The sequence below is a fragment of the Vipera ursinii genome (assembly GCF_947247035.1).
Source record: "Vipera ursinii genome assembly, chromosome: 2".
In the NCBI taxonomy this organism is placed as follows: Eukaryota; Metazoa; Chordata; class Lepidosauria; order Squamata; family Viperidae; genus Vipera; species Vipera ursinii.
The window spans coordinates 28,456,314-28,468,233 of NC_139513.1; the positions used below are offsets into that span (position 1 = coordinate 28,456,314).

Genomic DNA, 11,920 nt, shown 5'->3' on the forward strand with positions numbered 1-11,920 from the left:
AACCACAGAATTGATATTTAATTTTATTTAAATCAAATTTAGACTTCTTCTCAGCCCTCATCACACTATAGAATAACAAAATGCTTGAAAAAAAATTGCACAATCACTTGTGGGGCTTCTGGTCATTCTGGCTTCGTTTTTGAGAGAGGAATTCGTCGTTTCAGTTCTTCCCAGACGTTAAACATTGATGGGCATGTAACAATTCCCTCATACATCTTCAGGCCTTGGAATGAATAATGTTCCCTCTTTCTCTATAGATACTGGTTGACTCAGGTCTCAGTTGTACACTGAGTATGCAAATTTGATTACTTTTGGGGTGCCCCAGTTCTACACCAAGTGAATACATTTGATTTTTCTTTTATTTTTTCATTTGTGCTTGGGAAAGCAGCACCTTTTGAATGTCTTCACATCCTTTTGAGAGCTATGACCAAGTGGGAGAAACATGACAATTGGGGAGCAGGAAGCGCATTACTAAAAAAATAAAATAAAATGAACATGTATACACATAAATTCAAAAACTTATAGATAATAATTATAATGGAACATGCCCATTGTTTTTATTTTCATTACTAAATTCATCTCTCTAGGCCTCTAAGTTAGAAGGAAAACCAACCCTCTTTTCAGAATTCAGTCTGTGTACATTGGAAATCCACAGACTGAGCTCACTAAGTTATAATTAGCATACATTCTCACCCAAATGTATCTTTGTTTTGGGGATTGACTTCTAACAGCTACGCATCATGTTATGGGAAGTAAGAGTATGGTGTCGGCCGAAGCCCTTTCCACACTTTATAGGGCTTCTCCCCTGTGTGTATCCTTTGATGGGATGTAAGTTTATTGTGTTGACTGAAGCCCTTTCCACATTCCATGCATTTATATGGCCTCTCCCGTGTGCATTCTTTTATGGGAAATAAGATGACTATTTCGGGTGAAGCCCTTCCCACACTCCATGCATTTATATGGCCTCTCTCCCGTGTGGATTCTGTTATGGCAAATAAGATGACTATTTCGGGTGAAGCCCTTCCCACACTCCATGCATTTATATGGCTTCTCCCCTGTGTGTATCCTTTGATGGGATGTAAGTTCACTGTTTGCCCTGAAGCCCTTTCCACACTCAATGCATTTATAGGGCTTCTCCCCTGTGTGTATCATTAAATGGGATGTAAGTTTACTGTGTTGACTGAAGCCCTTTCCACATTCCATGCATTTAAATGGCTTCTCTCCTGTGTGGATCCTTTGATGAGATGTAAGACGACTCTGGTTGGTGAAGCCCTTTCCACACTCCAAGCATTTATATGGCTTCTCCCCTGTGTGGATCCTTTGATGGGATGTAAGATGACTGTTTGTTCTGAAGCCCTTTCCACACTCCATGCATTTGTACGGCTTCTCCCCTGTGTGGATCCTTTGATGGGATGTAACTTCCCAGCTTGTTCTGAAATCCTTTCCACACTCCATGCATTTATATGGCTTCTCTCCTACGTGGATCCTTTCATGGGATGTAAGATGACTTGGTTTGCTGAAGTCCTTTCCACACTCCCTGCATTTATATAGCTTCTCCCTTGTGCTTATCCTTTTATAAACAGTCTTATTTCCATCCTCAGTGCATTTATTTGGCTTCTCTCCCATGTGAAAACTTTTCTGTGACATAACAGACCCAAGTTCTTGAGGAAGTGTGAAAGTCCAATTGTAATTTTTTCCTTTGTCTTTGGATATATAATCTTGTCCTTTGACTTGGGTTAGATAGTGCTCGTTTACATCTATTGTATCTTTGAATAGTCTTAAACCTTTCCCAATGTATTTTTTCTTTATTTTTCCTCGTTGATCAATAAAGTCCTGAATCTGTGCATAAATGGAAGATGAGCTTTCTTTATTCCAATTATTTGAAGAGTTTCTTTCCTGCCTTTGGAATCCTGTCCGAATTGCAGGCTTCTCCATTACGTCTCTTTGTTTGAACACTTTCATTGGTTCTCTAGCGACTTTATTGTCATTCTCATTACCACCTTCAAAGGAAAAGAGAAATGAAAGTGATAGAAAGTTAGGGGAAAAGATCACTCTGTCAGAAACCAGATAATCCCTGAGTTATGAACCTTCCCTTAGCGAACGTTCGAATTTATATGATAATCTCCCAGTAGTGTTTACGAAAAACTCCTGAAATTACGAATGTTTCCACACTATGGCAGTCATTCACCCTTAGGAATGTCCACAGTAGCACTGCAACATTCACCCTAGCTAATTCCTCCCCCCGCACCCCAGTCTCCCTAGAGTCACTAGGACTGTGGGTATGCACCTTTGCTTTCTTGGCTGTTCTAGGCCTTTGGTGCTTTCACAGAAAATGGAAGCCTAAAGTAACGCAAGATCACATGAGATCAGTGATGTGAGATCTCACACTACTGATTTCGAATGATCTCACAGTAGGTTAGGCCTCTTTTTCTGTAACAGAGAATTGAACGGAAGCTGGGGGAGGCTTCCAATTGCCTCCGGAGGCCCAATTCGGCAGAACAGAAGCCAAGGGCGGTGGCCATGTGGCTCGAGTTCGGGGTGGGGGTGAGCAGGAGATAGGCACCACAAGCGTCGTGAGAGTTCAGGCACTCATTCTCTGCAAAAGAGGATGGGTACCTGAACTCGCAAGATATTACAGCACATAGGAGCTTCCGTTGACCCTCCTCAAAAGCAGGAACCTGGCAGAGAAGAGATGGGTCTTTTCAAGATAAGTCAATCTGCCACGGCAGAAATGGAGGGGGAAGCATGAGATATCTTTGTGAATCGTGGAGGCCTTGGGGGCCTGTTCCATCACTAGGCCCTCCACGGCCTTCCCCGAGATACCTCATGTGCAAATAATGAACCGCCTAGTTCCCATGCATTCAATTAGCAAATATGTGGGTGAAAACAGGAGGTGATCTTCTTCGAGGTACAAGATTTATTCCCATGAATTTTTGAGTTACGAATGAAATGGGCAGGCTCCATTATATTCGTAACTCGAGGACTACCTGTAATTGCCTTCAGGTATTTTGCCAGATTCCAATATATTGTATATTTGTATAATTATAACGGTTTGGTATACAAATGATAATATCACTATTCATGAGGCATAAAAACTTGTAAAAGGCTGTGCTGGACCAGTATGTAACTCTGGTCCATTTCAACCAGTGGTACGGGTACCACCTGTGGTACATTGGCACCTGGCAGGTGGTATACGACCATCCTAGAAAATTGGTAGCAGGAGAGGGGAATGACCTGAACCGATGGCAGCACCACCTGAGCGAGAGATGGCTGGAGCTGCAGGGCTGTCAGGGCTCAGTGGAAGCGCCAGAATCAGCGCCAGTCTCCAGCTGGAGCTCAGTGCTGATCCCGGTGCTACTGCTGAGCCCAGAAGAAACGCCGATCAGCTGGAATGTTGCAGCATCCCCAGGGTCTTGTGATGTACATTGAGATGTTTGGCAACTGATTCATATTTATGACAGTCACAGTGTCCCAGGGTCATGTGAAGTGACCAAAACCTGCTGCAACCACCCAGCAGACGGAATAAAAACCAAACACCCCCCACCCCTGCTGCCAATCCTCAACAGAAATGCTCACAACAATGAAAACCTCAGACAGGAGGAAGAGCGCCGCCGGGCAGGCAGGCAGGTGTCTTGCTCGGCTGTGGCTTGGGGGACACTTTTTCCAGTGCCTTTGTAACTTTGAACAGTCACTAAGCGAACTGTTGTAAGTCGAGGACTACCTGTACTTCATCTTTTTTTTCCTTTTTTTTTGGTCATCAACTTTTTGACACCTTGCTAGGGCAACTGGTGGTACTCAGATGTTGCCATATCCTAAAAGTGGTACAATGGGTGAAAAGGTTGAAAAGCCCTGCATTAAATAGCTAGCTTAGGAATTAAGAACTGTGTTTTAGCATTTATAGGGTTAAACGCTGTCTCCTTAAGAGATGGCCTCTGGGAAATGTAGTCTAGTTGTTAGTCAGTCCTATATCTTATCGAGTCAGTTGGAGGAGCTTCAAAGTTTATTACAGAATGTCCTGGCTATGTGCCAGGATGGTTAAAGCCCTTGTCTAATCAAGCATCATGCAAGCTTCGATTGGCATCCATTACTATGCCTAGCTGAGATGGGGCTTATTCCTTTTTACCTACGAGAATGGACAGATATGACTATGACCAGATGTATCTACTGCAAAGTAAGTCCCTGCTTAGAATTCCTGGACAATAAATATTTGTTTAAAACCATTTTCATGGAGTTTATGCTGTCTGGATCAGAACTATAATGCATCTCAGTTCACAGTTCCAGAATAAAGGCATTAAGTCAAAAAACCTGAGTGGCAATTCTTGATAGGATTGATACGGAAGTATCTGGGCCAAAATAGCTGAAAATTGTTTGATGAAGTTTGGTATTACTGCAAACCAAGGAATTACTTTGTCACTAATATGTTTAAATAGAAATAGAAAAACAAATGGTATAGAACACGGATCGGCAACCCGCGGCTCCGGAGCCGCATGCGGCTCTTTGAGCCGTCTCCTGCGGCTCCCAGTCGCCTGGTGCGCGCGCACCTCTCCGAACGGGTGGAGGTGCGCGCGCAGCTCTCCAAACCTTCAAGGCGGCGCTTGGCCCAAAGAAGCGGGAACTGGAGGGGCCACGATTTCCCCTCCAGAGGAAGAAGGCGCTGGATGCGGCCGGCTCCGCGGGGAAGGGGGAGCGGCGGCGGGGGCGACGGAAAAGCTGCAGAAACGGTAGGAGAGATGCTGACTGGCGGCGGCCTCGGAGGAGGCGGAGGGGGAGGAGGGAAGGGTGACCCGGCGGGGGGGGGGGTGAGCCAGAAGGAAAAGGGAAACTCATCCCGCAGAGCGGTTGCGAAAAGAGGGAGGAGATAAGCCAGCCCGGTACCTGGATCCGCTTCCTGTGTCTCCTCCGCTCTGCCATGATGTCCCCGTTTTGGTCTCCTTGTGAAGTGGGGCTGAGCCGGAAAAGGGGGATGGGGAGACCGAGGGAGGGAGGAAGGAAGAGAGAGAGAGAGACGGAGCCAGCGGGCTCACGAGGGGCAGCAACCTTGCAAGAGGCCCGCGCAAGCCATTAGGACGCGCACGAGCCCTTGGGGAGGCAGGGCGGGAGCGCAGTCCGGCCGCTGGGCTTCCTTTCCCTCTTGTCCGCATCGCTGCAAGGAATTGCGTTGTTTGGGGAATTTGTTGAATTGGAGCCATGGGCTAGTCGTGGTTAAGGCACTTGTAGGCGAAGCAAATCACAAAAGCCCCCAAATCCTTCTAAATGCAGCCCACGGGCGAGCTTCCCAAGTTGTTTTAATTTAGTTTGCACGTGGCAATAGAAATAAGCTTTTTTCCTCCTCAGCGGATCGGTGCGGTGAAGAGGCTGGGCTTCCTTCGGGGGGCCTTTCATTCCTGTACAAGGGGAAGGGGAACTCTCTGTGCTTTTGTGTGTGTGTGTGTGTGTGTGTGTGTGTGTGTGTGTGTGTGGCCCATCTGCAAAGCTGCCGAGGAAGGAGAAGCGGGATACTGGTTGGGTGGGGGAGCGGCAAAAGCGGGGGGGGAGAGAGAGAAACGGCTCCGCCTTTGGTTCCCCCTCCTAAAGCACAGGGGCGCTAGAGAAAGTTTGGAGTTGGGTAAGGAAGCGCAAAATTCAGGAAGGAAAGCGGGGCGGCGGGCGAACGGGAGACCTGCCGACGTTTGGGGAGGTTTGGGGAGGTGCACGCCGGGGAAAAGGCTGGGAGAGGAGGGGGTCCGGGCTGGGGGGGAGGGATGGGGTGGGGGAGAAGGAGGCTTCCCGGGCTGGGGGGGAAGCAGAAGCGAGGGATCAGGACTCCTCCCGCTTGGCTGCTGCCGCCGCCGCCACCACTCCTACGGCCGCCGCCACCTGCTCTCTCGGCTGGTTGCTTTCTGCTTCTCTCACCTGCCCTGCCCCCCCGCCTGCCCTCCTTCCTGCCTTCCTTCCCTCCGCCTCGCCTTCCCCGCTCCCGCGTTTTCCCTCTCCCCGCCTCGGATTCGGGGTGATTCCCCGGGAGAGGGCGATGGGATTCCAGCAAGCTTTCAAGCCTTCTCGGCGGTCTCCGGCACGGCTCAGGAAGCGTTTCTGTGCCGCCTGGCCGGAGCCTTTGCCTCCTTCCCTCCCCCAAGCGAGGCGTCCTTTTTCAAGTTGCAAAACCAAGCGGTGTGAAGCGGGCTGTCGGGAAAGACATTGCCGCCTCCTCCTCCTCCAGCGGCGACACCTCCGGTCGGGCCCTGGTGGCGGAGGAGGCAGTGGCAGAGGCGGCCGCAGCACCGGCAGCCTTCCTAGCAGCGGCAGAGACAGAGGCGGCGGCGGAGGAGGAGGAGGAGGAGGAGGCGGCGGCTGCAGAGGCAGCTTCCTGGCGGTCTTCTTCCTCTTGGCTTCCTGCCTCTCCGCCCGCGGTGCAAGCTCGGATGTTACGGGGCTGGCCGGCCCGGACTGGGTCGGGCGAGTCGATCACCTCCTCCTCCTTCTCCCGCTCCCTCTCCTCTCCAGGATGACCCTCCTGAATGTCTTTCCCGACAGCCCGCTTCACCCCGCTTGGTTTTGCAACTTGAAAAAGGACGCCTCGCTTGGGGGAGGGAAGGAGGCAAAGGCTCCGGCCGGGCGGCACAGAAACGCTTCCTGAGCCGTGCCGGAGACCGCCGAGAAGGCTTGAAAGCTTGCTGGAATCCCATCGCCCTCTCCCGGGGAATCACCCCGAATCCGAGGCGGGGAGAGGGAAAACGCGGGAGCGGGGAAGGCGAGGCGGAGGGAAGGAAGGCAGGAAGGAGGGCAGGCGGGGGGGCAGGGCAGGTGAGAGAAGCAGAAAGCAACCAGCCGAGAGAGCAGGTGGCGGCGGCCGTAGGAGTGGTGGCGGCGGCGGCAGCAGCCAAGCAGGAGGAGTCCTGATCCCTCGCTTCTGCTTCCCCCCCAGCCCGGGAAGCCTCCTTCTCCCCCACCCCATCCCTCCCCCCCAGCCCGGACCCCCTCCTCTCCCAGCCTTTTCCCCGGCGTGCACCTCCCCAAACCTCCCCAAACGTCGGCAGGTCTCCCGTTCGCCCGCCGCCCCGCTTTCCTTCCTGAATTTTGCGCTTCCTTACCCAACTCCAAACTCCGCCGGCAGAGGCTCGATCTGCCGTTCTGCAAGCCTCCGCCGCCGGTTAATACCCTGTATTCAGCTCTGGGAAGTGGGAGGGAGGGGGAGTTTGGGGGGAGGGGGAGCTCCACGGTGCAAAAATAAAGCCCTGCCGCTCTTCGCGTTGCTTGCCCGACTGGCTGTCACGGGACCAGCCCTGCCCCCATCCACCTCCAGTATGGATGGCTCTGCCAAAAGAAAAGCAGCCGAAGCAAGTCTCCCATTGAGAGAATGGGGCGGCGGCGGCTTGCAAAACGGCGCCGGCGGCAGAGGCTGGATCCGCGCTCTGCAAGCCTCTGCCGCCAGCAGAGGCTCGATCCGCCATTCTGCAAGCTGCAAGCGTGTCTGCCGGCAGAGGCTGGATACGCCTTTTGCAAGCCTCCGCCGCCCCATTCTCTCAATGGGAGGCTTGCTTCGGCTGCTTTTCTTTTGGCAGAGCCATCCATACTGGAGGTGGATGGGGGCAGGGCTGGTGCACGTTTTGCCTTGTTTTGCGCATGCGCGTGCGTGCATGCACGCGCGTGCACATTTTGCGGCTCCCACTTTTTTGTGTTTGTGACGGAACCGGTTCTGAGTGGCTCTTTGCCTTTTTCCGGTTGCCGACCCCTGGTATAGAATATTATCTAAGCAGAATGCCATTGACCTATTTCCTTCGTAGAAGCAGTGGAACAGCATGACTTTTCCTTATCCCTCTGAAGAGAGGATATCTATTTGGAGATGATTTCATAAGAAGTAATCTGTGGCATCTGACTACAAAGTGTCTTCCTGAACTGCCTGACTGCAGAATAGGAAACCCTTACCAAGAGAGGCCACGTTCTTATAATTGTCCAGCATGACTTCCCAATGCAGCATTTTTTGGTGAGGATCCAGCAGAGACCACTCCTCCTCTGAGAAATACACAGCCACCTCCTCAAAAGGCAGAAGACCCTCCTGAAAGGCAAAAAAGTACAGAACAGATTGAGGAGGGACTATAGGATTTGTCCTATTGTTTAGAAATTCCCAAAGCAAAGCTATGAACTAAGGTAAATGGCTATGTTTAGTGGGATTCCATAGTTTAGGTGAGAAAGTGGACTGAAGAAAAAACTTTTGATTGAAGAAATGTTTTAGACAGGTTTCATCAACATGAATGATTTTTGTAGGATTTTCAGTGCCATTCAGTTAAGTAACCCCAATTTCCTTCTGGAACAACCTCAGGATCCTGGCATTTCTATACGGCCACTGTCCTGGGATTTTAAAAATCTATCTTCTTAATCACTTATTTTCTTATCAATGATTGTAAATAAAGCATTTAAAAATGTTAATATCCCGGTGTGAATATTTAAATACTTTTGAGGATCCTTGCACAAATGCAACTCAAAGAATTACAGAAAGAATGGGTGCCATGAAAATATCTGTAAAACATTATTTACTGAAAAGTTGGGAGAATAATTACGGGAAAGAGTTTTGTTTTTAAAGTAGTAGTCTTAAAAAAAATCCTTAAAAAATCCCCAATCAAAAGCAGAGGGGACAATGGAAGAAGACAGTAGAGATAGTCCTCTACTTACAACAGTTTTTAGTGATTATTCAAAGTTACAACGGCACCAGAAAAAATGGCTTATGCCCAGTTTTCACACCCACGACTGTTGCAGCATCCCCGTGGCCACATGACCAAAATTCAGATGCTTGGCAAATGATTCATATTTATGACAGTGCGAGGGTCCTTGGGCCATGGTTTTGGAGTTGGGTATCATCAGTACGCCGATGATACCCAGCTTTTCATTTCGACCCCAAACCAACCCAGTGATGCCCTCGACGTGATGTCCTGTTGCCTGGAGGCGGTTCGGGTCTGGATGGGGAGGAACAGACTTCAACTCAACCCCGACAAGACTGAGTGGCTGTGCATACCGGCATACCGGGATATTCAGAACATTCCATCTCTTTCAATGGGGGGTGAACTTTTACCCCCCGTAGATAGGGCTCGCAACTTGGGAGTCCTCCTAGATTCACGGCTCACCTTGGAAGATCACATAGTAGCTGTGACTAGGGGGGCCTTCGCCCAGGTTCGCCTGGTGCGCCAGTTGCGGCCCTATCTAGACCGGGATGCTTTATGTACGGTCACTCACGCGCTCATGACCTCTCGCCTGGACTACTGCAACGCTCTCTACATGGGGCTGCCCTTGAGGACCACTCGGAGGCTCCAACTGGTACAGAATGCAGCCGCGAGAGTTGTGTTGGGAGTCTCCCGATACTCCCATGTCACACCTCTGCTCCGTGAGCTGCATTGCTTACCAGTTGTCTTCCAGGTGAGATTCAAGGTACTGGTAATGGTGTTTAAGGCCCTACATGGCATGGGTCCGGAGTACCTTAGGGAGCACCTGCTGCCGGCATCAACTTCCCTCCGCCCTGTGCGTTCCCACAGAGAGGGCCTCCTCAGGGTGCCACCGATCAGAGAATGTCGATTGCTGGCCCCCAGGGGGAGGTCCTTCTCTGTGGGCGCCCCGGAGCTATGGAATCGGCTGCCGGTTGAGCTCCGGATGGCGCCCGACCTTCACTCCTTCCGTCGCGATCTGAAGACACTCTTATTTGAACAAGCCGGCCTGGCCTGATGGGGGATGGGTTGGGTTTTATGGTCATTTTTAATATTTGTATTTACTGTTTTTAGTCTGGCATATGTTTAATTTTCTTTTAACTTTTGTATTTTTGTATTTTTTATATATTTGCCCTGTTCACCACCCTGAGTCCTTCGGGAGAAGGGCGGTATATAAATAAAATTATTATTATTATTATTATTATTATTATTATTATTATTATTATTATTATTAACAACCATATTACAAACTTAACAACTGCAGTCATTGACGTAACACATGTGGCCAGAAAGGTCGTAAAATGGGGCAAAGGTCACTTAACAAATGTGTTTAGCAACAAAAATTTGGGTTTCAATTGTGGTCATAAATCAAGGACTACCTCTACTATGTACATCAGCTGATTTCCCGAGGGAAAAGGAAAATACAAATCTAGTAAATGAATGTTCTTCTCTTACCTGAGCTGGAGGTTCAATCACGGTTTCCGTTCCTCTAAAAGAAAGCGTCAACTTCCTTCTATTCTTCCCTGTGAGGGAGATAGAATTTCAAGAAGCATAATTAATGAAATGCTATAGAAAACCCAGAAGATAAGAAAGTTAGGATTTATCAGAGGAGTGGAAGGACCTTATTATTACCTCTTGAGGTGTCCTGATTTGGATCTTCCTGAGAGATCCTCCTCAAAAACAGTTCTTGAGGGAGATTTGAAGGATGCCTCATTCTTTCAGGATCTCTGATGTCCATTGTAAAGGACTTGTCATAGTATGAAGGAGAAAAGCATTAATGGTCATCAAACAACATGAAGTGTTTTTTTACTGCAAAGCACTCAGTATCGATCAATTAGGCTGAGAAGTAAGAAATAAATGGCTCTGCAAAATCTTTCTTCTAGAAAGGATAAGCAACTATAGAAAGATTAGTGAAGCATCTCCACATAGTATAAATGCCAGGGAACTCTGGTAAGGAGGTATTAAGAATTTGAATACATTGATCCAATGGCAAAGAATTTTGTGTATAATATAGTGCCTGAACAACAGGAAGATATTTGGGTGAAAACTTTAAAATTTCTATTAAATTATAATTTGGAACACATTTTTTATAAAATCATGTATCAATTCTATTTAATGCGTGATAACCGGCCAAAGATGTATAAAGGAAATTCAAATACATGTTCAAAATATAAATGTAAACAAGGAACCTTTTTCCATTTTGGTGGACAAACCAAAGAAATACTGGTGTAAGATTTATATTTTACTGAAGAAGATTCTCAAAGTGGGTATAAAAACAAAACCAGGGACTTTAATAGACAGAGATTGAAAAACAACCTCAAACTTTGCTGTTTTATATGTTGAGAATGCTTTTTGCACAAAAACGGAAGGATACATTAATTGCCATAATGGAGAAGTTGCTGGAAAAACTGACGGACCTAGCAGAGACAGCAAAATTAACTGCTTTAGTTAAAGAAAAGAACACATCCAACCTTGTTTCTATTTGGAAAACACTTCTGGAGAGTTTCTTGTTATAGAATGGCTAGTTCTAGTATATATTAAGGATGTAAAAGTAGAAGTCGGAGGCTGTAATGTTACCATTTTGTTTGACTGCACTAAAGAGTCCGACGCTGAGCTTGTCGATCAGAATGTCAGCAGTTTGGTGGGTCGAATCCCGAGTGCCGCGTAACAGAGTGAGTGCCTGTTACTCGTCCCAGCTTCTGCCAACCTAGCAGTTCGAAAGCACGTAAAAATGAAAGTAGAAAAATAGGGACCACTACGGTGGGAAGCTAACAGCGTTCCGTGCGCCTTTGGCGTCTAGTCATGCCGGCCACATGACCACGGACACGTCTTCGGACAAGCGCTGGCTCTTCGGCTTTGAAATGGAGATGAGCACCGGCCCCTAGAATTGGAAACGACTAGCACGCATGTGTGAGGGAACCTTTACCTTTACCTTAAAGAGTCAGAAGTCAATCATTTTCCTTTTTTCCCCTTTACCTTATACGTCTTTCTCTTCAATTCCCCCCAGTTCCTACTATTTTCATTTTTTTTGCGTTTTATATCTTGATAAGCTTAATCATATTTTTAAAAGGAAACAAAAATTTGAACATATTACTATATTCAAGTCCTTCTGGGCTCCCAAGAGGAAGTCCTCTCACCTGCAACTCAGCCTCCTCCTTCTTCTCCTCTGCCTGGCTCAGAAGGAAGCCTTCCACCAGGGCCACCGCCTGGGAGCTGCTCTCTGCTCCACACTCCCGCACCCAGCTCTC

At 48.2% G+C, this 11,920-nt stretch overlaps 1 protein-coding gene across 1 annotated transcript; it reads right to left on the reverse strand.

The window, feature by feature from the left end:
- Positions 1–10: 10 nt before the first annotated feature.
- Positions 11–10,567, reverse strand: LOC310636152 (uncharacterized protein). The gene is made up of 4 exons (XM_083355693.1): positions 10,305–10,567; positions 10,128–10,195; positions 7,906–8,035; positions 11–2,000 (listed from the first exon to the last, which is right to left on the reverse strand). Exons 1-4 carry the CDS (start codon positions 10,408–10,410, stop codon positions 874–876), a joined length of 1,431 nt encoding a protein of 476 aa, XP_083211819.1. The 5' UTR covers positions 10,411–10,567; the 3' UTR covers positions 11–873.
- Positions 10,568–11,920: the final 1,353 nt, after the last annotated feature.